Source organism: Argiope bruennichi, chromosome 6 (assembly GCF_947563725.1).
Source record: "Argiope bruennichi chromosome 6, qqArgBrue1.1, whole genome shotgun sequence".
NCBI classification, from domain to species: domain Eukaryota; kingdom Metazoa; phylum Arthropoda; class Arachnida; order Araneae; family Araneidae; genus Argiope; species Argiope bruennichi.
Genome location: NC_079156.1, coordinates 76,643,335 through 76,667,543, shown reverse-complemented (window position 1 = coordinate 76,667,543; position 24,209 = coordinate 76,643,335). Strand labels below are relative to the sequence as shown.

At 30.7% G+C, this 24,209-nt stretch overlaps 1 protein-coding gene across 5 annotated transcripts in view; it reads left to right on the top strand.

Moving 5' to 3' along the window:
- The window catches only part of LOC129971471 (oxysterol-binding protein-related protein 8-like), a 242,769-nt gene that overhangs the window by 45,592 nt on the left and 172,968 nt on the right, over positions 1 to 24,209 (top strand). For all 5 annotated transcript variants that reach the window (XM_056085271.1, XM_056085270.1, XM_056085268.1 and 2 more), the window contains one exon: positions 13,088 to 13,132. In XM_056085271.1, coding sequence (XP_055941246.1) covers positions 13,088 to 13,132 — 45 coding nt within the window. The remainder of the gene's footprint in view (positions 1 to 13,087; positions 13,133 to 24,209) is intronic.

Below are 24,209 nucleotides of genomic sequence, written 5' to 3'. Positions count from 1 at the left end.
TATTAAAGTAATTTCAAAGGCGCAATAGGTGAAACAACATGCAGTATTAGTACGAAAACCCAAATAGGTCATTATAGAATATTTTGATTTCTGCAACAAATTCTGAGCGAAATGATCTAGTATCAAAATTTTATGAGTTTATTTCAATTAGAGAAAAGATAATGTTTAGTGATAATTTGATATCAGTGACCATTTTTGTTTAATTTTGTTTTTATTTTATTTATTTGTTTTGAATTTTTTTTTACCCTTTCTTGCAATATTGAATGAAAATCGTGTCCGCAATATGAAAACATAAAAATACGTCTAGTTGATCGAATTTGTGAAATAGTGGAAATGTTTCCTATTTTGACAGAATACTACTATGAAATATTATCATGCAAAAAGATGAATATTTTTTACTTTTCAAATCTGGCCTTATTCACATTTAATTTGTCTTTTGAGAAAACGAACTTTTTTTTTTTTGCAAATTAATAATTCAACCATTTCTTCTTCTTCGTAGCAATCTACCATATGTAACTGATCTCCAGAGATTTGAGAAGGTTGGGAGTTGGTTTGTCATTATTTTTTCCCCTTTTATTCATTCTTTCTTTCTCTTTTATTTTTTTTCCTGAAGCCTGAATTAGAAACATTTTCCCATCCTAAACCTTTTGCAGAAAATTAATTTTTAAGCCAGGTAATATTTAAACTTCCAAAAATAGTATTATTTTTAAGTATATTTTACAAATTTGGTTTATCTTTGGTTTATTAAAATAAGCATTAACTGTTTAGTAACAAAAAATTTAAAAACATATCTTGATCTTAATTTCAAGTGTAAAAATTTATGAGAAACAAATTTCAAAAATTGTAACATTTAAATTTCAAAAATTTGCAATGTTCAAAGAAATTAGCAATTTTTTTTTCAAAAGAAAATAAACACTGTTGCATCAGCATTTAGTATCAATAAAATACTATAAATAAAACTTCTATAATTACCAAAATGCTGGAACATAGGATTCTTTTAATTCGTAAAACTGATATGGAGCTAGGCAAATTTGTTTTTGTGACAAAATAGCGCTCACAGTTGTAAGAACATTTTTTTAATGAAACTAATATTTACCAAAAAAAAAAAAAAAAAAGAGTTCTGAAAGAATTTTTTTAAATTGTCGTTTGCGTTTTTACAAGAAATTGTTAAGTTGAGTTAGTTGAGTTGTTTAAATTAAATCGTGTACGCAACAATACCATATCATATTTTCAAACGTAAGCATTTAAGGAATAATTTTTTTGAAAGCTAAATTATCAAATATAATATAAATTCCAAGTCAAGTTAAAATGATCACATTAATTTTATCTATCAAGTCATCAGTCATTTGAAAATTAAATTAACTCAAATGTTTAAAACAATTGTCATATTTTATTAATACTACAAATCAGCTGCATTTTATTTTTTTGGGCTCAATACCGATTAAATTTTCTATAGAAGGTATTTTTTGATTCCCTTTATTTATTTATTTTTTCCTTACGAACACTTACGGACTTAATTCATTCGAAACGGTACTTAAATTTTATAAAGCTGAAAAATGGAGTACACTGACACAAAAAAGAAATTTAAAGAAGAAAACTTGAACAGCACAATATTGAAATACTAGGAACACATAATAAAAAAATCATTTGATGTAAAGGACATTTTTTCTTCTTCTTTGAGATGCCTCGGTGATCAGTGTTTGGCAACAGGAGAAACTAGGAACATGTTTAGAATATCGAAAAACCTGAGAAAAAATTTAGTATGTTCAAAAGCCAATGTGTTTTCGCTTATATAAAAATGATCCTGTCGACTTTTATCTATTAAAAGTCTGTATTAAAAGAATCGGTGTTAAAAAAAAAGTGTTAAAATCATATGTTATTTACTCTTCTTCGTGATTAAGCAAAAAATTTATTTCTTAACTGCATTTAAAAGATCTGTGATGACCAGAAAGCGATACTGTAAAAGAGAGTGTAGGAGTGAACGTTTTCAGAACTTATATAGCTTCAAACTGGATTTTTACAGACGTTTATGTGTGCGAGTATTTACATTAGCATCATGAATTTCACATGATACTGTAATTTCATGTTGAACAATTAAAAATACAGAAATTAGACAGCAAAGAGACTAGAAAACTTGCGCAACTCGAAAATTAACATGTTTTTATTTTTGAAGTTGAGTATTTAAAGTGAGATTTAATTTTAAAAGCACTAATAATTTGTATTTATTATTATACAGACATTACAAAAATATATTTAATATTTTCATTGCTGCTGTGTGAAATAAATACAATAACTCAAAACACTTAATATCCATGGATATGAATAAACCATAAATGCATCGTGTTTGACTCATAGCATTTTTCACGAATTTTAATAAACCAGTGGAAGTGGTCTTCCCAAAACTTTCTCGCATACTGTGTAATAAACTTTCTTACAAGAATGCTCTGCATGATATTTGAGTGAAATGTTAACCATTAGCGTGAATTTAGAATGAATTCACTGAATTTTCACTGAATCTATCGTGTCATCCTTGGCGAGATTTTTGGCGATTAATTCCTGCCTTGCGGTTAATAGTGTCTGAAAATCGAATTTGTGCTTTAGATGCGTTTTTCCCAACCGATTGAAACAAAAATTTGACACAAATTTTCCATTGCGGTCACAAAATCCCATACCAAATTTGATATATTTAAGTCATTGCGTTTTTGAATTGTCGATTTACGTGTTTCTGAAAGTACAGAACAACAAACAGTTCAAGCCATTGTTGGTTTTGTCTCAAACTTGGACCGATGTCTACACTATAGATGTTAAATCTGTGCACAAAATCTTATCCATCTAGCTCTTTCTGTTTTGTAGTTATCATGTTAACTTATATTGGGACAGATGAATTTCTTCTGTGATGATTTTACACAAATATTGATAGGAGTCTGCAAATTTGGTGTAAAGACAGCATATCGAATTTCAACCTTCTAGCTCAAAGCATTTTTGAGTTATTGTTGTCACAGACAGACTGACGAACGGACATTTTCCGAAAATGTGTTTTTCGAAATGAGGGAGGTCTAAAATCTGGACATTCATCAAAATTTCGAGTTAGAATTTTTTAACGGTTACTTTACTTTCTCTATACAACATGTAGGAGAAAGTAAAAAACGTAAGTTTTGAAGGGAAAATATTTTTTTTATCTGTCATTCAATGTTTTTATGAATTTCTTTTCAAATTTATACATGCTAAATTCTCAAATTGTCTTCAGAAGCAGACCAAAATTATATGATTTTAGGCTTCGCTGTTTTTCACTTTTCTAATACAAATAAAGAGAGTATAGAAAAAATATAAAGATACAAATATAGAGAAAGTATTATAGAGTATTTCCAAATAATTCGCTCTCGAGATTTGGAAGAATTTCGAAGTTATATATTTCTTCTGAATCAGAAAAACCTATTTTTGAAAGTAAGCTTCTTTCTACGGATATGCAAATAAGATTACTCAACATCAGTTTGCTGGATGGATAAAATACCAAAAATAAAGAAACTAAATAAATCCTTCAGCGACAAGAGTTCTCAATTTCTTTACTTTTTACTTTCTTGTATACGTAGTGTAAAGATTGCACAGTAATGTCGAAAAATTCGAAGTCGAGATTTTGACGAATCTCCATGTTTTAAACCAGCCTGAGTTCGAAAAACGCATGTTATAAAATGTCCGTCTGTCTGTATGTCTGTGACAAAGGTAACTCGAAAACGCTTATAGCTAGAATTTTGAGTAAAATCTTTTCATAGGAAGTCCGTTCGTCCTGCTGTTTAAACATAAGTTAACATAATAATTACAAAACGAGGAAAGCTAAATAGACGAAATTCGGTTCGGCGAGAAAGATTTGGAGAGACTACTCCCGGTGGTTTTTAATATTTTTGGTGGACAATCCATCACAGCGACAAAATACGTTATTCGTTTCTAAAAATATTAGTTGATTATATTGTTTTTTCCTCATTAATATCATGTGAATGGTTAAAATCATTATTTAAAGTTTTAAATTAATTTTTTTTGTTATTGTTCCGTGTGAATTTGTATTTTTATTTCATTCTAATACTATATATGAAAAGATAAAAACTAATTATTTGCCTCTTTAAAGGGCTTGTAAACTGATTTAAAATGATTAATTTTTTTCAGTATGATATTAATGAGAAATTCATTCACTTTTTTTTCTCTTTAAAATATGTTTACATTTCTGTAAAAGAAACTGAGTGCATTTCTTGTATACTTAATAAATATCGTTTTCATTATTGACATGTTTAAAGCCTTATTATTATTATTATTTGAATTTGTATTTTAATTCTTTTCTAATCCCACATGTAAAGATATAAAGGCTAATATTCGCGATTTAAAAGAACTTATAAAATGATATAAACTACTAATTTTTTTCTTGCAGTGATGTTAATCAGAAATTCATTCATTTCGTTCTTCAAAATACAAATTTCACTTCTGTGAAAATAAATTAAATCGTTTGGTCTTATACAGTATAAATATCGTTTGCGTTTTTGAAATTTTTGTTAGAAGAGTTATTTGTTTATTTTTGATTTTAAATTTTTATGTTTTTATATTATCGAGAGAAAAGAGATTAATATTAATTTCGTATTGGAAATATGTGCAAAACAACATAAAAATAAAAACTCTCCAATTGATTCGAAGTCATATGTAGTCAGTCTGATTACAAGAAAAACCTTTCAGGTATACTGACACATTCTTTTCAAATCCTCTTTTCTTCATTTTTTTTTTTTTTTTTTTTTTTTTTCCCCAACGTTGAGAAATTTGGGGATTAGAACATTTTCTTTTAAAGAAAGAACCATCATCAGAAAACGATGTTCTAGTTTATTGTTTCGTGATTTTAGAATTATTTTATTTTATTTAATTGGATGTTTAACCGCTAATTCAAAACATTCGTTCAAAAATTTTAATTAGTTTCCCAATCTTGTTACCTAGTTATTAACTGCTTTTAATTTTTCTTACTTTTTTAAAAGCAATGATTTTTTTAATTGGGGAAAAGGTTCTTTATTAGATAAATGGCAATGTAAAAATAATTTTATCATCTTATTTTTCTTCCAATTTATCGCTGACTGTTAGGAATTATTTTGTAAATGTACATTATTTCTTCAATTGTCATGTTTGCGTTTTTCATTTAATGATTTAATTAATCATTAATTAATAGAAATAGAGGATTTCGCCTTGTTGTGCAAGGTAAAGATCAGACCATATTTTGCCAAACACTTTTTAAAATGAATTTTTCATTTTTATATCTTAGATCATATGATATGGTAAAAATTATTAAACTTAAAAAGCACACTTTAGGTGATGTTTATAAAATCGTATATAAATCATGTTATGGTTGTCAAGGTTACTTGAGAATAGTGTTATAGTTCCGATATTGTAAATATAAATAGATTTTCGTGTTATAGTTCTGTGATAGGTAAAAATTATAAAGCATGAAAAGCATCAAAGAATACTTTAGACATTATTCATAAATCCGCTCTCGTGTACAATTGATGGTATGTTGTCGTCAAGGTTACTTGAGAATAGTGATACAGTTCCGATTTTGTAAACATTTACTCATTTTCATCGTTTGGTGGTTCTTTTAATATTATGCTGGTTTCTGAAATTACATTAAAAAATATTTTTCACAATTAATTGGAGTAGCTATTATTCATATCTTAAAAGTAGGTGTTCTTATAATTTTAGATAATGGAAAATACCTTTTAATATAAAAAAAAGATATGATCTTTAAGAAAACAAAAAATTTTACTTTCTCGTATACGTAGTATAAAGAAAATATAGTAATCATAAAAAAATTCAAACTTCAGAGATTTTGAAGAAACTTCCTGTTTCAGACTTCACTGAATTCGAAAAACATATATTTCGGAAATTTGCGCCTGTCTATCTGTGACAAAGACAACTCGAAAACGCTTTGCACTAGACGGTTGAAATTTGGTATATGATCTTTGCACCAAATGTGCATATTTTTTTCAAATTGTGTGTAAAATCTTTTCAGAGGAAATCCGTCTGTCCACCTGTTCTAATATAAGATAGAAAGATAATTACAAAACGAAAAGAGCTAGATAGATGAAATTCGGTTAACAGATTTAACATCTATAATATAGACAACCTGGCAAATTTTGAGTCAGATCCAACTACTGGTTGACCGTCTGTCGGTCTGTATTTTCAAAAACATGTAAAGGCCATAAATTCAAAATTGTCATGACTTAAATATATCAAATTAGTATGAGATTTTATGACTACAAGTGCTGTTTTATGTCAAATTTTTGTTTCAAGCGGTTGAGAAAAAGTATCTAAATCGCAAATAAAATTTTTCTGTAATACTAATGCATGCCAGGGATAAATCGACAAATATCTCGCCAAGGATCATACGAAAAATTTAGTAAAAATGCTAAATTCAGGCCAAAGGTAAGATTTTCTTTGATATTGTACGCCAATGCCATGCAAAGCGTTCTCTGGCATGAAAAGTTTATTAAAAAGTATGCAAGAAAGTTTCGGGAGATCACTCCTGCTGGGTTAACTAGTAAATTTCATGGAAATAATCTTGTTCCTTCCATGGAAAAAGAGCAAAACATTTATCGCATTCGCTCTAAGAATTGAGATGAAAAGTTATCGGAAGATTTGAAGCTGACCAGACTCAAATGATTATTACTTGATGTTCGATTAGTTGTATTCAGATTATGAAATCAATCTCAAAATAAAAATATCGTCACCATTAAGGCAGCGCAAATTTAATACATCTTCAGGGAACTTGATACTTGAAAACAAATTCATGGTGTTATAGAAAGGAATCGACTAAAGAGTTCTTTGGAGACCTCCTTGCTGTATCTATAAAAACAATTTCCGAAAAACTTTTCCTAGACCCCTTGTGGAGCATGATCTTTATGTCTGGTAATCACCAATATGAGCCTTCATTTCAGCATATGAGAAAAATGAGCACACTTTTTCTTGAACCAGGAACTCCATTTTTTGGACATAGTAGGATTGAGACCCATTTAGTTTGAATATGATTTTTAACAGATTACTAACAACTACATACAATTAAAATCCAATTAAATTCAGTTTAATTGATGTAAAGATGCTGTTGATGTGCAGGCGAGTTGGTGGAGAGTTTGAGGATCTAATAATCTCTGAAGTGTCGTATTGATATATTGAATTATAAGAATTGGTGTAGAATTTAACGGAATGGCAACTTCAAAAATGTATTTTTTTTGCTGACAATTAATTTTTTTTAAATAGGTGCTTTCGGCGAACATCTGTTTTCCCACCATATTTATAGTTTTAATTTAGTTATGTCATCTGTTTTTGATGAACTGCATCGTATCATAACTAAAGAGGGTTATTATTTTAACTTGCATAACAAACATGGAACATTATGATTAATGTGTTTAGCCTGCAAAAAGGTGTAATTAATTGACGAAATCTGTCTTAATTTTTGAAGCAATAAGCTATTTTATTTTGCGATATCTCTTAAAAATGGATGAGGAGAAGGGATAGATGACCATCGATGAACTAAGGATCATGAGTTTTTATATAAAAAAATGGTGAAATAAGTACAGTGACTGGTTGGATGAACTCTGTTATCGCTTACCCCTATAAATATATACATGTACATTAAAGTAGTGTTTTTGAGATTTATGTCGAAAATGTGGGTAGAGAACAAGTGCCCATTAACGACATATTTAGGGAGCACGAACTTTAACATGAAACAAAGATTGGTGAAATCGTATAAGTAGTTGGATCGAGTTGAATTCTTTGATTTTTTTTTTTGCTAATTATTCCAAATATATAAAGAAAGATATTGCTGTAGAATATTTTTTAATTAATAAAAAAACATTTTTAATACATCGTTTTTTTTAAAGAATTCTAAAAGGGGGGAAAAGTCCTGAGTCCTTATTCTAAATAACTTTTAGAATATTTTGTAAATGTTTTGAAGAAACTTTATATGAAAATTATGCAATCGTAGAAAACTAATCGTGACGTTTAGAAGAGATATGAAAATATATGTTTTCTCCGCTTTCTAAGTTTCCGAATTTTTTATTTAATGCAGTAGTTTTTCGTTTTATTTAATCATTAACTTGATGTTGATTCTCTGGAGCAAAACTGTGCCAAGTCTGTTTCTTCTCAGCTATGCATATTGATTTTTTGATAGATTTTACATCTGAATCGAGAAAATTTTTCTTTTATCTGAAACGCAAAGAAATTGAAGAGAAATATTTTTCTCCAAGAAGTTACAATCGTTTACATTATTATGTTTTGAAACATGTAGATAAATTTTATTCTTTCAATTTATTTCATGTCAATAATATTTCTTCTTTTAGATTGTTATTGTGACATTAGTGATTATTTTGTCAACAAAAATCCGTGTTAAATGTCAGTGATTTGAAAGGGAACTTTTTTTCAACTGCATTCTCATATAATTTCGTAATAAGGCATGTTTTATGTTTACTTTTGTTGTGTAGTCAAGAAAAGGAAAACTCACAACGATTCCAAATTTTACATTCCTAGTGTATTATATTTTAAATTATTTCATTCATCTGCTCACGAATAAAATACCGATAGACAATCAACAATTTAACAACTTTTTTTTTCAGAATTGCGCACAGATTTCTGCAATTCTAATGTTACGAAAATAAATTTAAACTTTTATCTAATATTCATTGATTTAGCTTTTAGTTTTTGAGTTATTGCACTAACATATGCATGGATCTACAATTTAGAGGCTAACCCGCTGAGTAATATAATGTAATTTTGCAATTCTATGTATAGAAAAATTTGGCAGATTTCATCTACCTGGATTTTTTTTACCATTTTTTTTTAATTATCGTTTTCATACCCACGTCAACAATGTGACAGACAGACGGATTTCGTCCAGAATTCACTAAAGATCTCCTTTTTCATTCAGAAACCATATACTAAATTTTATTGATAAAGCTATTTTCATTTTAGAATTTTCGTCCAAATAAATTTATTTCCAAATTTTCGCCCAAATAGATTTACTTCCAAATTTTCGTCCAAATACATTTATTTCCTAATTTTCTTCCAAATAGATGTCTATCTATTTCGTATTTACAACCATATAGATAGACACATAAATACAATTAAAAAAAAACAATATTTTTTTCTCTCTCTAGAGATAACCCAAGGCTATTTCAAATGTAGAGATTCATTAAACATATCGACGAAATCTGTTTGTCTGCTCGTTTTTGCGCAGTTTAATTTTTAAAAAAAATTATAATTAACCAGTGGGAGTGGTCTCTTAAAAACTTTCTCGCATACTCTGTAATAAAGGTGTTATCCTTGAAAACGTTTTGCATAGGATTGGCGTGAAGTAGATAAAAAATATTAATCTTTGGCGTGAATTAGCATTTTTATTAAATTCATCCTTGGCGATTAATTTCTGACACAAGTTTAATCGTCTTTGAAAATCGAATGTTTATTTTAGACACGTTTTTCGAAACTGATTGAAACAAAAATTTGACATAGAACTAGAATTGTAACCACAAAATCACATATCAAATTTCACAATTTTAAATCATTCCGTTTTTGAGTTGTTGCGTTTACATGTTTCTGGAAGTACAGTACGACAGACGGTCAACCACTTGTTCAAAATGTGATAGTTATCGATATTATAGATTATAAATCTGTGTATTAAATTTTAACCATCTAACTTTCTTTGTTTTGTACTTATCGTATTATATTATATTTAAACAGCTGGACTGACAGACTTCACCTGAAGAGATTTTGCTCAAAAATTGATAGAAATCAACAAATTCGGCGTAAAGACCGTATACCAAATTTCATTAATCTAACTTAAAAGTTTTTGAATTATTTTTGTCACAGATAGACAGGCATTTTCCAAAAATGTGTATGCCGAACTTAAAAAGATCTAAACGTTGAGATTCGTGTAAATCTCGATTTCGAATTGTTTGAGGATTACTGTAATTTCTCTATATATGAGAGAAAGTAAAAACTGTATCTTAAAAAAAATATCCAGCGATCTAGACAGATACATTTGGAATTTGATCTTTACATTCACATTTTGAACATCGTCGGTTGAAAGAAAGGATCCTTATACTAGAAAATGGTAGGGAGAACAGCTGCTTGTTTATGCTTTTAATTCATTCTGTCAGTGATAAATTTCTCCGGAACTCTGATTGGACCTATAAAATCAATAAGGAATTTCTTCTCATTTCGAAAACGGATAAATCTATAACAGTGTGTCCAATAAATATTCTCTATAGATTTTAGTACTTCTATCTTTCTTCTCCTTTCAATGTTTAGTTGAAGAAAGACGTGATAACAATAACCGTTGATTGGATAAAATCTTTGCTTTTAATTTAAAAGAATCTATTGATACTTTTGGAGAAATTGCAATGAATATTTAATCGTAATATCCCCATCTATATATGTAAAATGGTAAGGCATATGGCATAGAAATCGTTCTTGTTACATATTGTCGAATGGCAGTAATGAAATGTAAACAAATCACTATACGAACGTTTCTAACCGCTTCACTGAACGTTTTTACCGGTGCATTTAATTCAACGCTTCGCTAATTAATGAAACCACAAATATTATTCGAAATGCACTGAAAAGGCTTACCGAAAACTATTCACTCAGACGAAAGAAGATGTAAAAGAAATTAAGAAATAAGTATCAAACGAAATTTAATCAAGTGCGAAAATAGGCTATTAGCTATTGCCATATAATTAATAACTGACTTAACTACGGAAATGATATCTTATAAAAATGGTTTTTGCATTATATTAAAAACTCAAAAAAATTTGTTTTAATGATAAAAAATTGTACATAAATAAAATTGACGATTACTTTTTTTATTTTTAATAAATTTTTTAAATTTAATTTAATGCACGATTTGTAAAAATATTTTTAATGATAAGACGAAATTCAAATTCATACATCAAGGCATTAGTCGCGTGCTTTTGCCTATAATAAAATTAAAAAAACACTTTCTTTTGGACATTAATTCTGAGGTAGGACTTTTAATTCCGCTTTGATCATTTGTGCTCCCGCGTATCCGGCCTAATGCGACTGAAAGGCAAACCGGGTAACAAAAAAAAAAAAAAAAAACTGGATAGGCCGGAGGTTTATGAACTCATTTTTTTTGTCCAACAATATCAGAAGACAAAGTTTTTATACGAAATCACGCAGTTATAATACGTATTTTTTCACTTCTTATTGAGTACTAAGCCCTCCATTTATCTCAAGCCACTTAGAATGTGAACGCAGCCGCTGTCAGGTGAATCATAGACGCCGTTTCTGGTAACGTGTCGAGTTAAAATAGAAGGCTCTGTATCCTGATAGTTTATATACTGCACTGTATGTTTCAAGAATTTTTAAGATAAAAAGTAAGTTAAAGGATATAAACTGTTCGCGTTTTAACTTAAATTCTGTAATGCCTAACTTAAATGCATCAGACATAAACAAAACAATGTAAATCGTAGGCCAAATTCTTAAGAAAATTGAATCAAACTGATTTTTTTTTTCACTGGTAAATGTAACACAGATATAAAAATGTAACCTTAAGATAAGAGTCGAAACTTGTAGTTTTTGGTTTTTGAAAAACTAGGCCAAATAATCGTGAACCGGATAGTTGGGAGTGTACTGTATATACAGATTTTAATATGCACGTCTTATAAATCGTTTTGGCTAATTAAATTCAAGCTTTTCTGTTTTATCAAATAATAAAGTGAAATTAAAAAAATATATTTAACAATTATATTCAACAACATAAAAATTCAATCTATTCGAATAAGCTAGAAGCCAAAGGCGGCTAGAATAATATATTTCTATTGTGTGTTTTTCTTTAGGCTAGAAGTAAAATGCATGTGTTTCTTTATAGCAGGTATTCCTAAATTGACAAATTGTAATCTCAATAATCTTTGCTCTCCCTGTTTCGTAGAGCTCATAGTATCTGCTAATGTTAAAGGAGATTGTGCGTGTGTGTCTGTTAACGCTTTATATGCTTATTTCATTTGACCTAGAGCTACCGAAGCACAGTTAGGTGCAAATATATTTAGTAAAATGAGAATGTGCACTTCAAAACGATTTTTTTGAAGTTTTAATTAATTAAAAATTAAACGAAATTTTATCATTTTTCCGCAATAATTTCCAAAAATATTTTACCCCAAAAAAGAATTTTCATATGATTTTAAAATTTAAAAAATATATTGATTTAATGTTATCACTATAATTGCTGTGCAAATTTTTCCTAAATTGCAGCAATTTTTAAAGATTTTTTTTGCATAATTTTTAATTATAGTTTTTATTGTTGCTGTACATCCAAACATCTTTCATTGCATCATCAAATATTTAATTGCATGATTTTTCTTCCATTATTGAAAACTAAAGAAAAATGTTTCTGTAAATTTGATGAAGTACTTAGTGTATGAGGAAGCAGAAAGTGAAATTACATTATCTCTCTAAAAAAAAAAAAAACAGCGCACGATTTTAAATGGATTACTGACACTTACATTTTTAATGACATTATGATATCATGGGACCAGACTTCCATTAGGAAAATTGATGTGTGCATTAAGCAGTATAAATATTTGCTATTAAAAACATCATGGCTATAATATTTGTCACATTTTCATTTTCAAGAGTTACATTTATTTTGAATTTTAGAATAATTAAATATTTTTGTTGATACGAAAATTTATGCTTTGCCTTTTCAGTTGTAACTCTACTTACACCAAATAGAAATCGACTGATTTTTATTTTAATTCAGACTTTAAATTTCATTTTTACCATACGCCTGTCTTGAAACAATTTGAATTTTTTTTATATAGATAAAATTATATTTTGTAGATATATGCTTCTTCTAAGATAAATAGACATGAGTATATCAATATTTTTATTGTTTAGAGGTATCTCATAGCATGTAACAGAATTTGAGATCAGAACAGAATCTTATTTAAAAAAGAATGAAATATTTTGTCATTTTTTGGGAATCAATTTGTGATGAATTGTATTTTATTATTTTTCCATTTTGAAAATAATATTGATATATTCTATTCTTTTCTAGTACTTCCTGATTTGAAACATGAAGACAGCTCTGTGTTCTTTTCAAGTAAGTTTTGTTCTTTAAACTTTCATTTCAGAATAAAATAACAGTCCCAATGTTTGATATTCTCCTAAGGAATATTTTTCAATTTTTCTTTGCAAAATGTACTGGACGATGATAAAATATTTCCCTTAAAACAAAAGTGCACCTACACGAAGACTATTGTAACATATATTGTAGAGGGACGATATTCTTTATAACTTCATTATGAAGTTGAGGAAAATAATAGATGAGTTTATGGAACAGTTATTTAATTATTTTCTAAATTCCACATTTCACAAGAAAAAATAAGCACAAACACGAAAAATACGCGACACTTACTTGAATACAATCTAATAAGGATCTCCAAGAAGAATCATGGGCAAGGTATCCTTGATGTTAATAAAGTAACGCCATCTATTGTATCAAAAAAGAAGGCTGTAAAATTTTGTAGCCGCCACAATATTATTTTTTATAAATTCAAAATTTTCTACTTGAATTTGTAATAAAAGCTATAATTTTAACAAATTTCAGCATTCACTCGCTTTTTAATTGAAGAATGTGGAGATGATATTCAAATTCATATCACGTGTTTTCAGCATCTATTATGCCACATTAAACACAGCGTCTGTTGCCTAATTTTTACAAATTTTTGGCAAAATTCTATTATAACATCTTCATGCTACTTGAATAGAAATGACTGCATTTTCCCATTAATTGATGATATTTTGTTAAAAATTAGCTTTTGATTCACTGATTTATGGGCTAGTCATGCTTTCAGTTGGACGATAGGGCAAATTTTAAGGACTAGAGAATAAAATGTTTACAATTTTATATTTTTTATCATTATCATCAACTGTTAATTCACCGTAACATTTTGTAATCATTGAAAAATCCTGTATTCAGCCTGCAAGTTATAAAATTTTTGAATGTGCCATAGAAGTTGTGTTTTAGATTTGTTGAAACTGAAAAACAATATTATGTACATAACTAGAAATATATTCGAATTTTTTAAATATAAAATTACATAATTTCTCTGTAATTATATAATTGTTTTTCTTCATTGTAATTTTTTTGAAAAAAAATTATACTTCGTTATTAATACTAATTAAATACTAATTGGATTTCGGTGCAGTTCAAATGAATTTTTAAAGAGCAAAAGAGGCTTTCGCTGAATTTCCGTGTTAAATCATTTTCCCTTATTGCATAGGACCGGAAGTTTCGCAAAGAATATGTATTATGAATCAATCAATTTCTATACATCAGTCATTAATTTGTTGCTTATTCATCTGAACACACGCTGTTTTCAATTATTCATTGTTCCGTTTTGGCAGTATATTTCTATTATTAATTTGTTGTCGTTTACATGAAAAGATACTCATCTGTGATAATCGTTTGCAACAGAATGCAATTTATTTTCATACATAATAAATATAAAAATCGTCTGCTGTTCTCGTTTCCATGTTAATATTTGAGACAGCATTGAAATTGTTTAGTGTTATTAAGAATATATTTTTGCTTTTGGTATTATTTCTTTAATTTATATATATTTTTAAAAATGAACAAGTATAAAAATCTTTTTAAAATTTTGCTTATATAGCTCAACTTTGCAAATAAAAATAAAATATTCCGTATTCTAAAAGGAAAAAAAAAAAAAAAAAAAAAAATAGGAATTAGTAATTGACATTTTTTTTTATCTGAACAATTTTTTATCCGTTAATTATGCTTTTAATGTGCATGAATTTTAATGCATTTCATTTGACTAATATTAGTTATCCCTTTTTGAAAAATTTCTTTTCGTTTATTTGATTATTTGATTACTTGATTAAATTCGAATGACCTCATTTTAGCAGTTCCCAGTTTTGGGAGGAAAAAACAAAATCAAGAAAACAATGTTACTTTTATTTTATTTTGAATCTCTAGGATATATTTTTACACAAAAAAACTAATATTCTAAATATAAAATTGCTTCGTTTGATTATTTTTTTTCTGTTCAAAGATTAGATAGATAAAAAAAAAAGGGGTTAATTTCGTAAAATCGAAGGTTTTATTTTAAAATTTATTTGAATTGATACATATTCAAACATATATATTATCTAATATATAAAAATCTCGTGTCACGGTGTTTGTGTTCGTACACCTCCGAAGCGGCTCGACCGATTTTTATGAAATTTTTCATGTGTATTTGTAGGTATGAGAATAGGTCGTAAAGTATATTTCATAAAGCTAGGTAATTAGGGTGCCCTTATCCAAAAAATTTTTCTATTTTTTTTTTTTTTTTTTTTGTAAATTTTTTTTATTTGGCATCAAAAAATACCTATACCCCCCTCCCATTTTTTAATCGCTATTTTAGTATTAGCTATATCCAAATAAACGTACTATTCAACGCAAGCTGATGAGCTTAACGCTTGCTTGAAATTATCGCCACTGAGGCGTAATGTTGAAAAAGTCCAGCTAAAAATAAATATGCGCTTCCAAATGCTACAAGATCCATCTGCTGGCACATTCTCGAACCAATTGTTAGATATCGGCGATGGAAAAGTTGCTGTCTATGAAAATACTGGATGCATAAAATTGCCCACTAATTTCTGTACTATCGTTGATTCGCAAAAGGCTCTCATTGACCGCATATTTCCCGATGTGCGCACACAATACATAAATCATGCGTGGCTGGCAGAAAGAGCCATTTTGGCAGCAAAAAATTTGGACGTCGACGATTTAAACTTCGAGATACAGCAGTCGTTGCTAGGTGACTTGGTATCATACAAATCCATCGATGCAGTTTGCAATGTTAACGAAGCTGTAATTTATCCACCAGAGTTTTTGAACTCACTGGATTTGCCAGGGATGTCACCACACCTTCTACAATTGAAAGTTGGATCTCCGGTTATTTTACTTCGGAATTTGAACCCACCACAGCTGTGAAATGGCCCACGATTGGTCATTAAAAAATTGATGAAAAACGTTATCGAAGCCACCATTTTGAATGGCAAATTCCGAGCCGAAAACGTTTTGCAGCCACGAATTCCAGTGTTTCTCACAGACGTGCCAATTGAATTCAAACGCGTTCAATTTCCTATTAGATTGGCATTCGCAATGACAATCAATAAGTCGCAAGGCCAAACGATGTCTGTTTGGGGCTTCGATTTGGGCACACCATGTTTTTCACACGGACAATTATATGTGACATGTTCTCGCCTGGGCAAACCATAGAGCTTATTTGTGTTGGCTAAAGACGGACTGACCAAAAATATCGTACACTCCATTGCTCTTCGAAATGAATATTAATTTTCGTTATTTCATTTTCATACTTTAGGATAAAAAAATATATTACTTTTTTCACTTTACGTTTAACTTTTAAGAGATCAAACAATGTATATGTTCGTTAGGCCAATAAATACATTGTCTTGACAAAATGAGTGGTGTTTTTTTTTTTTTTTTTTATCTACGATCATCGTCTACAGTGATCCATTCCTCTATCTGTAATAGATCCCATCTCCACACACTTACAACACATTCGTTATTTTTTAATTAACATCCAAAATATTCGCTAAAAATAATTTATATGGCAGAACAACTTTTGCCAGGTCAGCTAGTTATATATTCCTGTTAATGGCAATTGGAATATTTAAGAATATAAACTTTTTAAACCATTTATAATGAAAAATATTTTTTAATGAAAAGTAAAGTACTCTTTATTTTTAACATTTAAAATCCTTATTATTATTTTTTATGTATTCTTATACATTTTTGTCATCATAGCATTCTTCTTTTTTTTTTTTTTTTTTTTTTTCGATAAAAATTTTAAGAGTTCTTTATTACGATTATTCTAAAATTCACTGAAGACTATTTAAAAAGAGGAAAAGAAAAATGTTTTATTTTGTTTTTTGTATACAAATAAAGTTTAAATTTATATAATTTTTAAAGTGAGGGCGAAGCTGATGTGTTTTATCTATTCCACTGTGCTTTTAAAAGGAGAATTCTGTTACATTTACTGTAAGTTAGATTAATGTCTTATTTTAGAATTCCTACCGAATATTTACGAAGCCTCTGAGGTAATAGAAATTCATAAAACATCTTTACGTGGTAGTGTGAAAGCTTAAAAATTCTAATGAATATTGATAGTTATTTTACATTGAATTAAATCAACTCCGCTACTATTAGGCTGAAAGCCATTTTGATAATGGTTTTCTTTTATAATAACACTTTAGCTTAGCTGTTTATTCTTTTCTACTTATTTTAACAATATTTTCATAGAGTTTTCTGTATATAATTCAGAGAATGCATGTACACAATTCGAATTTTATGTTTAAATTATGTAATTTAATGCCCTGTTTTAAAGCAGTGTTAGGGTTAGTTCAGATGGTAATTTTTTTAACCGTTGTCAAATGATGAGAGCGACATTTGATACCTTGACAATTTTTCAGATTTGCACACCACACTCTCTCACATGACGGTTTTGCGCTTCGTTTTGTAGTAAAGATAATGAAATAAGCATTTTTGATATTTTTTTCTTAAGTGGCTGTAACTAAAATTTGACGTAGAGGCAACAACTTTAATTAGGTGATCACATATAAAATTTCATTTATTTAAGTCCCTACATTTCTGAGTTATTGTATTTACGTGCATTCAAATATGTGAACTAATAGGCATTCATTCTTTGACAGATTTGGTTCAAAATTTAAAACGTGTCTTCATTTTAAATAACAAATTTTGTTTATCTAGTTCGTTCTGTTATGTACTTATAGTTTTCATGTGTACTCGGACAGATTTTCTCTTAACGTATTTCGTTCGAAATTGGATGGAAATCTAAATATTTGGTTAAAGCCATGCATCAAATTTCATCCGTTTAGCTCAAAGGGTTTTCAACTTATCGTGTTCACAGACAGATAATGTGATTCAAAAAAGTGTTTTTTGGGAGATTGGAAATTTAAAAATTCATTAAAATTCCAGGATCGAATTTTTTTAAAGATTTCATTATTCTGTACGATTTTAATATTTTACATACATAGCATGCGAAAAAATAAAATTATAATCTGGATTCTATGTTTAGAAATCGCTTTTCTTTAACTTATAATGTCGCCTTAAGTCATTGATAATTTTAGTGGGTGTAATTGAAATCTAGTTATGTAAAAACTTTCCTTAAAAGTTCATTCATGTTTTATGTTGCTTAATTTTAATAAATGTATAAAAAATAGCTTTGAAAACACTGTTATTTGCACATCAAAAAGTAGTTTTTAAAAAATTATAATTATTTTATATCATCATTGATTTATCATTCAGTATTATAAATATTGTGTGAAAAAAAATCCAAAATCCATTCGTGGGTTTTACGGTGAAAAAATTCGGTTTCAGTAGCAGATTATGACCTTTGATACGACAGGAAAGTACAAATAAATAGTAACAAAGCAAAACCAATGGAATAGCACTTGCAGTTAAACAGCAGCACGCAGATCGAAAATCATTAGACAACTGCAACAGCACAAAACGCTCAGGGAGAACACGCTGGATACTTCGCTGAGCTACTCGCTTGAACTGAACTTAATTGTCTGCTATCTACGTTCTATTCGTCTACTCCTCTTGATTACTGACTATTGTCTATTATGCTCCGCTTTTTATAGCACTATGACAGGACATTGAAAGTTTTAGAACGAGCGGGATTCAAGTCCGATGGAATTATCGCCAAGATTCTCGAATATTCGGGCTTTTTCATTTGTGTCTCTAAATTTGTCACAAGATTGAAAATCATTGATTCGGTATCTATTAAGCAGCCGTTAATATATTTATAAAGCAATCTTCCTTATCAAAAGAGTTACTCCATGGGCAAGCAATATTACGAATTCGTAACAATATTATGAAAATTTGAAATCAATTTTTTAAAACTTGTTATTAGGAGGCTCCAATCTTAGGGAATCTAAGTTGATTAATTACTAGATTAACTGATAGTTAAATTCTAAAAATATTAAAATGTTGTATTGTCATCGAGAGCACACACATATTCGAAATTTTACGATTCTTGTCATATCAGATAGCGAGTGAAAAATTTATTACAAAATTAAATTTTTTATAAACCTGAAACAGGCCTGAACATTAAACAAGCGTTCATAAAAAAACTTTCTTATCGATAAAATAAATGGACTGTCAGACTCAAAAGAGAAAATGATTTTATATGAATGTCATCTTCCACGATTTCAGTTCGTCGCTCATTTATTTTATGGCTTTTCGTGTTGTTGTTTTTGAATGGTATTAAAAGTCGCTGAATATTAAAAAAACGAAGAAATCACTATTCTTTCAGCAATTTTTTTCCAACGTATTCAGAATTTATTTATTTGTCTTTATTTTTTTATGTTCCATGCCCGCATTTTTCACTTCCTTGCACCTCTTCCATTTTGATTTTCCTAACTGTCCAAGTCAGAACACGGGAAAATTGATCACTCCTCTTGCTTTTACAAACCCAGTAGGAATAAATCAATGTGATGGGCCTTTTTTTTTACTTTTTAAGTTCAAAATATACATTTTTCAGTTTCCCGCCTCTTTTTATTTATTTATTTTTTTCTTCCTTTTTGAAAATGCGGCTTAGCGGTTCGTTATCTGTTCGAGTGAATTTTTAGCAAAAATGCGACTGGCCCAGAGCCAAAGTTTTCCTCTCCATTCCAGTATTGAAATGCAGTTTGAAGATACTTTGTATACCATATATCTACTAGTATGTTGGTATGAGCCAGCAGTACGTTAATTTTAAATTAGATTACGTGATATATGTGCAATGGTTATAAATTAGCATATCTGCTTTACATGAAGATGAGCACAAATGTATTATATTATCCTAAGACTCACTTGGGAATAGTACTATGGGCTTATTTATATCCGCTGTTCGTGATTTAATGTTTTAAATGTTTATAAGCTGATGTTCTGCCTGCAAATTGTGACATGCGTGCTTAAAATATGTATAGAATACTCAATAGGGCTCGTTGTTTGACCTAGAGCAATGAAATTTGCCACATATTTTGTCTTGAATATCTGATGCTCATTAAGAAAAGGGTTTTCAAAATTTTAATTATATTTTTAATTAAAAATTAATCATTATTTTGTTGTTTTTCCTCAGTAAATTGGGAATGTTTAGTCGCACCATTTTTATATCATTTTAAAATTAGGAAAATTTGCTTTTCAGTAAAAACTAATATACAATCTTTTATTTCTTTTTCTGTAATTTTAATCAATTTTTAAATCTTTTTATTCCTTTAGTTCTGTATACACACATGTTTCGACGATATTACATGAATTTTCCTTGTCTATACGTTAATTGCTGCTATCTATAAAAATTAAATGTCAAAAACAAAAAGTTAGAATTTGCCCGACTTCTTCCACGATTTGACCATTTTTTTATTTCATTTGAAAGCTCATGACCCGAAGATATGTCAATTGTCTCCTCTTATCATATGTCCATCCGTTTTCGAGAAAAATTCCAATAATATTTCTTTACTGTACACTATAAAATTTATAATAATCTTCCAGAGCCAACTATTGTTTTGATTTCGCTAATTTTTTATTTTACATGAAATAATCTTATCTTTAGACCTGACCATCATCAGTGATCGACTGCCCAACTCTGTCTTTTATTTTCGAAAGATATACGAACAAAAAACAAAACTGTAATACTGTTTCCAACCTCAATAACTGAACGGATTTCGCTAATTAATTTTCGACACTTTGCATGTACTTAACCAGTCAAAGTGCAAATATTTAATCTACTTTTCCATGCCGGAAATATAACAAGATGGAATACTTATTTATATTGATATTAAGATATTGTTAAGATATTGATATAAGATTATTATTATAAAAGTGCTGAAAGTTTTTAAACATTTCCAATAATAATAATAACAAACCCTCACTGATTTTGAAAAAAAAAATTAAACTAAAAAAATTATTTCCCGAAATAATGTTAATTATAACGTATTTAAAAGATTATGAAATTTCGTATTTTTTATGAATTTAGACTTGTAATGTTATGTTGAGTTAGTAATTAATCGCTTCTTGAACTGAGATTTGGTATTTCATGGTTTTAGATCGGTGCTTATTAAATCTTTTACTGTATTATATTACTTAAAATTGATTTTAAGGAGACAAAATATATATAAAAACATATAATAAGCATAAGCGAACATATCTGAGTGTGGGATATATCATTAACCAGCGGGATGGATCTCTCTGAAACTATCTCGCATACTCTTGATTAAAGATGTTATCCCCCACTCATAGAATTATGAATCTAATCTCGTGCGTTACCATGAAAGCCAAGAGTGCTGAGATTTTAAGTGTCCCGCACATGAACATTTTGCGTAGTGTAGGGGGAAAAAACGAAAATGCTTTTTAGGTATTTTTTAGTCAAACGACTAAACCTAAAATTTGACATAGAGCTACAATTTTAGTAACGAGGTGGCGTATAGAAATTTATTTATTTTAGTCGTTGAATTTTGAATTATCGTATTTACATGCATGTTGAAGTATAGATTGTAGTGAATAGCTTATAAGCCAGTTAACAGTTACGCTACACGAGCAATTGCTTTTGTATTGTGGTCATGTTACTCGGCTGTGAACCACAAGGTCGGTGAACTGTTGTGGCGTCATCTATCCACAACAAACCAAAATCGTCAGACTCACTTGGCGCAACAGCAATCACTCACCCGCACACACTCGCCATAATGCTTGGTGCTACTCAAATGGGTACAGGCGCATTAGACTCAACAGCTAATACATCACCACTCAACAGCCATATCGTTCGTCTCACCTGCGACTCACTGGAGGGTGAGTCTGTAGTGAATAGCTTATAAGCCAGTTAACAGCTACGCTACACGAGCAATTGCTTTTGTATTGTGGTCATGTTACTCGGCTGTGAACCACAAGGTCGGTGAACTGTTGTGGCGTCATCTATCCACAACAAACCAAAGTCGTCAGACTCACTTGGCGCAACAGCAATCACTCACCCGCACACACTCGCCATAATGCTTGGTGCTACTCAAATGGGTACAGGCGCATTAGACTCAACAGCTAATACATCACCACTCAACAGCCATATCGTTCGTCTCACCTGCGACTCACTGGAGGGTGAGTCTGTAGTGAATAGCTTATAAGCCAGTTAACAGCTACGCTACACGAGCAATTGCTTTTGTATTGTGGTCATGTTACTCGGCTGTGAACCACAAGGTCGGTGAACTGTTGTGGCGTCATCTATCCACAACAAACCAAAGTCGTCAGACTCACTTGGCGCAACAGCAATCACTCACCCGCACACACTCGCCATAATGCTTGGTGCTACTCAAATGGGTACAGGCGCATTAGACTCAACAGCTAATACATCACCACTCAACAGCCATATCGTTCGTCTCACCTGCGACTCACTGGAGGGTGAGTCTGTAGTGAATAGCTTATAAGCCAGTTAACAGCTACGCTACACGAGCAATTGCTTTTGTATTGTGGTCATGTTACTCGGCTGTGAACCACAAGGTCGGTGAACTGTTGTGGCGTCATCTATCCACAACAAACCAAAGTCGTCAGACTCACTTGGCGCAACAGCAATCACTCACCCGCACACACTCGCCATAATGCTTGGTGCTACTCAAATGGGTACAGGCGCATTAGACTCAACAGCTAATACATCACCACTCAACAGCCATATCGTTCGTCTCACCTGCGACTCACTGGAGGGTGAGTCTGTAGTGAATAGCTTATAAGCCAGTTAACAGCTACGCTACACGAGCAATTGCTTTTGTATTGTGGTCATGTTACTCGGCTGTGAACCACAAGGTCGGTGAACTGTTGTGGCGTCATCTATCCACAACAAACCAAAGTCGTCAGACTCACTTGGCGCAACAGCAATCACTCACCCGCACACACTCGCCATAATGCTTGGTGCTACTCAAATGGGTACAGGCGCATTAGACTCAACAGCTAATACATCACCACTCAACAGCCATATCGTTCGTCTCACCTGCGACTCACTGGAGGGTGAGTCTGTAGTGAATAGCTTATAAGCCAGTTAACAGCTACGCTACACGAGCAATTGCTTTTGTATTGTGGTCATGTTACTCGGCTGTGAACCACAAGGTCGGTGAACTGTTGTGGCGTCATCTATCCACAACAAACCAAAGTCGTCAGACTCACTTGGCGCAACAGCAATAACTCACCCGCACACACTCGCCATAATGCTTGGTGCTACTCAAATGGGTACAGGCACATTAGACTCAACAGCTAATACATCACCACTCAACAGCCATATCGTTCGTCTCACCTGCGACTCACTGGAGGGTGAGTCTGTAGTGAATAGCTTATAAGCCAGTTAACAGCTACGCTACACGAGCAATTGCTTTTGTATTGTGGTCATGTTACTCGGCTGTGAACCACAAGGTCGGTGAACTGTTGTGGCGTCATCTATCCACAACAAACCAAAGTCGTCAGACTCACTTGGCGCAACAGCAATCACTCACCCGCACACACTCGCCATAATGCTTGGTGCTACTCAAATGGGTACAGGCGCATTAGACTCAACAGCTAATACATCACCACTCAACAGCCATATCGTTCGTCTCACCTGCGACTCACTGGAGGGTGAGTCTGTAGTGAATAGCTTATAAGCCAGTTAACAGCTACGCTGCACGAGCAATTGCTTTTGTATTGTGGTCATGTTACTCGGCTGTGAACCACAAGGTCGGTGAACTGTTGTGGCGTCATCTATCCACAACAAACCAAAATCGTCAGACTCACTTGGCGCAACAGCAATCACTCACCCGCACACACTCGCCATAATGCTTGGTGCTACTCAAATGGGTACAGGCGCATTAGACTCAACAGCTAATACATCACCACTCAACAGCCATATCGTTCGTCTCACCTGCGACTCACTGGAGGGTGAGTCTGTAGTGAATAGCTTATAAGCCAGTTAACAGCTACGCTACACGAGCAATTGCTTTTGTATTGTGGTCATGTTACTCGGCTGTGAACCACAAGGTCGGTGAACTGTTGTGGCGTCATCTATCCACAACAAACCAAAGTCGTCAGACTCACTTGGCGCAACAGCAATCACTCACCCGCACACACTCGCCATAAT